Here is a 1,448-nt window from a genome sequence, read left to right as displayed (position 1 = left end):
GGCCACAGGGGTGATTGTGGAAGATTACAGATCAATAAAGAATTTTTCAAAAACTAATCACTGAAATGTTCTACAAAAATAAATAACTAATTCTACAATATCACCACAACTTCTACACACACAGTGCTTCACATATTGACAATGCCATTTCCAATGCCAGCACTAGACCTGATAACAGCATTATATTAAACAGTCTACATGAATAAAGATAAATAACATTCCCCACACATTGTAACAACTAAACTCATCTCCATTCCCCAACTCACACCATAAATAAAATGTGCCGAGGCAAATGACCCAATACACTCCAATGCTTACCAAGCAAAGGGCAGGGTGCAAAGGGCGTCCAATCACATCTTAAAATTCACTATTCTGACTTCAGTACACTAATATCTGATTGGTTGCCTTAGGTTCTGACACTTTCATATTATATTTGACCTCTGGACTCCTTTTAATAAACCAGTGATTTGTTACAAAGGTATATTCAAGCAAAATCCAGAGGCTCAGAGATCCCAAAGTCCAGCAAACTACCATACAAAGGAACAGCTCATTTTGTTCCATTTCTGTTCTACAGGGGCAATGTGAAGTGCTCTAAAAAAGGGCTTTATCACAAACGTTGGGATCTCCATCTTCACCTTCGGTGATGATGACCATTGGGAAGTTCTTGGTTTATGTTGAATGCTCCCCAAGGTCTTCTTGCCATGCGGCAAAGGCGCACATCATTGTTTCTTCGCTGACATTGTTGAATATTTCTAAAAATAGATAAAATACAGATTCTTAGAATATATTAGGAATAGAGACTTGTTATACCAATCAGCATTACCATGTATATTGGCCTATGCACCCAGATCAGCCTTGTAAAGTCCCTTTTGGTCAATGGAGCAAAGAGAGCTCTAATGGGAGAAGAGTTTTGGTGACTTTGACAGGGCCAGGCTCTCCTTGTTATCTTTTTACTTTCTTTTTTTTATTTAGAGTAATTTATTTTATTTTCAATGTGCTACTCTATCTTTAGCACCAAAGCTGATGCACTCAAGAGAACACACGCATTCATGTGCTATCTAAATGTGCAATTTTTAATGGACGTGGTGCAGTGGTATTCATAGACTATCCAAAGAAATGTTCTTCAAAAAGAAAAAACTTTGTAACTAAAGGAAAGACTTTACCCTCTCTACCCTGGTGACCATTGTCAAGAGACATGAACATGATACCAAATTTTAGATATCTCATTGGAACTGGGATAGAAGTGGAGACCAGTGTTTAAGTGTTTAAGTAGAGACCAATGTTCTGGTGACAACTGATTAGGCTAAAAATTCCCTCGTTTTGGGGTGATTTCTTTTCACTTCCTGTACTTCTTTTCCTCATTTTCCTAGCAGAACATACGCAGAAAACAACCTAGTACGGGTTTTAACCCTTCCCTATTGAACCTGCGTACCTGCATAACTGCATTT

The 1,448-nt window shown here is 38.0% G+C and overlaps 1 protein-coding gene across 1 annotated transcript in view; it reads right to left on the bottom strand.

Annotated features, from left to right (window-relative positions):
- Positions 1-6: 6 nt before the first annotated feature.
- The window catches only part of LOC140337175 (2-epi-5-epi-valiolone synthase-like), a 6,252-nt gene continuing 4,810 nt past the window's right edge, over positions 7-1,448 (bottom strand). Inside the window, exon 5 of the mRNA XM_072420755.1 lies at positions 7-752. Within this exon, the coding sequence (XP_072276856.1) occupies positions 670-752 (83 nt within the window). The 3' untranslated portion in view covers positions 7-669. The remainder of the gene's footprint in view (positions 753-1,448) is intronic.

This window comes from Pyxicephalus adspersus, chromosome 8 (genome assembly GCF_032062135.1).
Source record: "Pyxicephalus adspersus chromosome 8, UCB_Pads_2.0, whole genome shotgun sequence".
NCBI lineage: Eukaryota > Metazoa > Chordata > Amphibia > Anura > Pyxicephalidae > Pyxicephalus > Pyxicephalus adspersus.
This window is presented reverse-complemented; position numbering and strand designations above follow the sequence as displayed.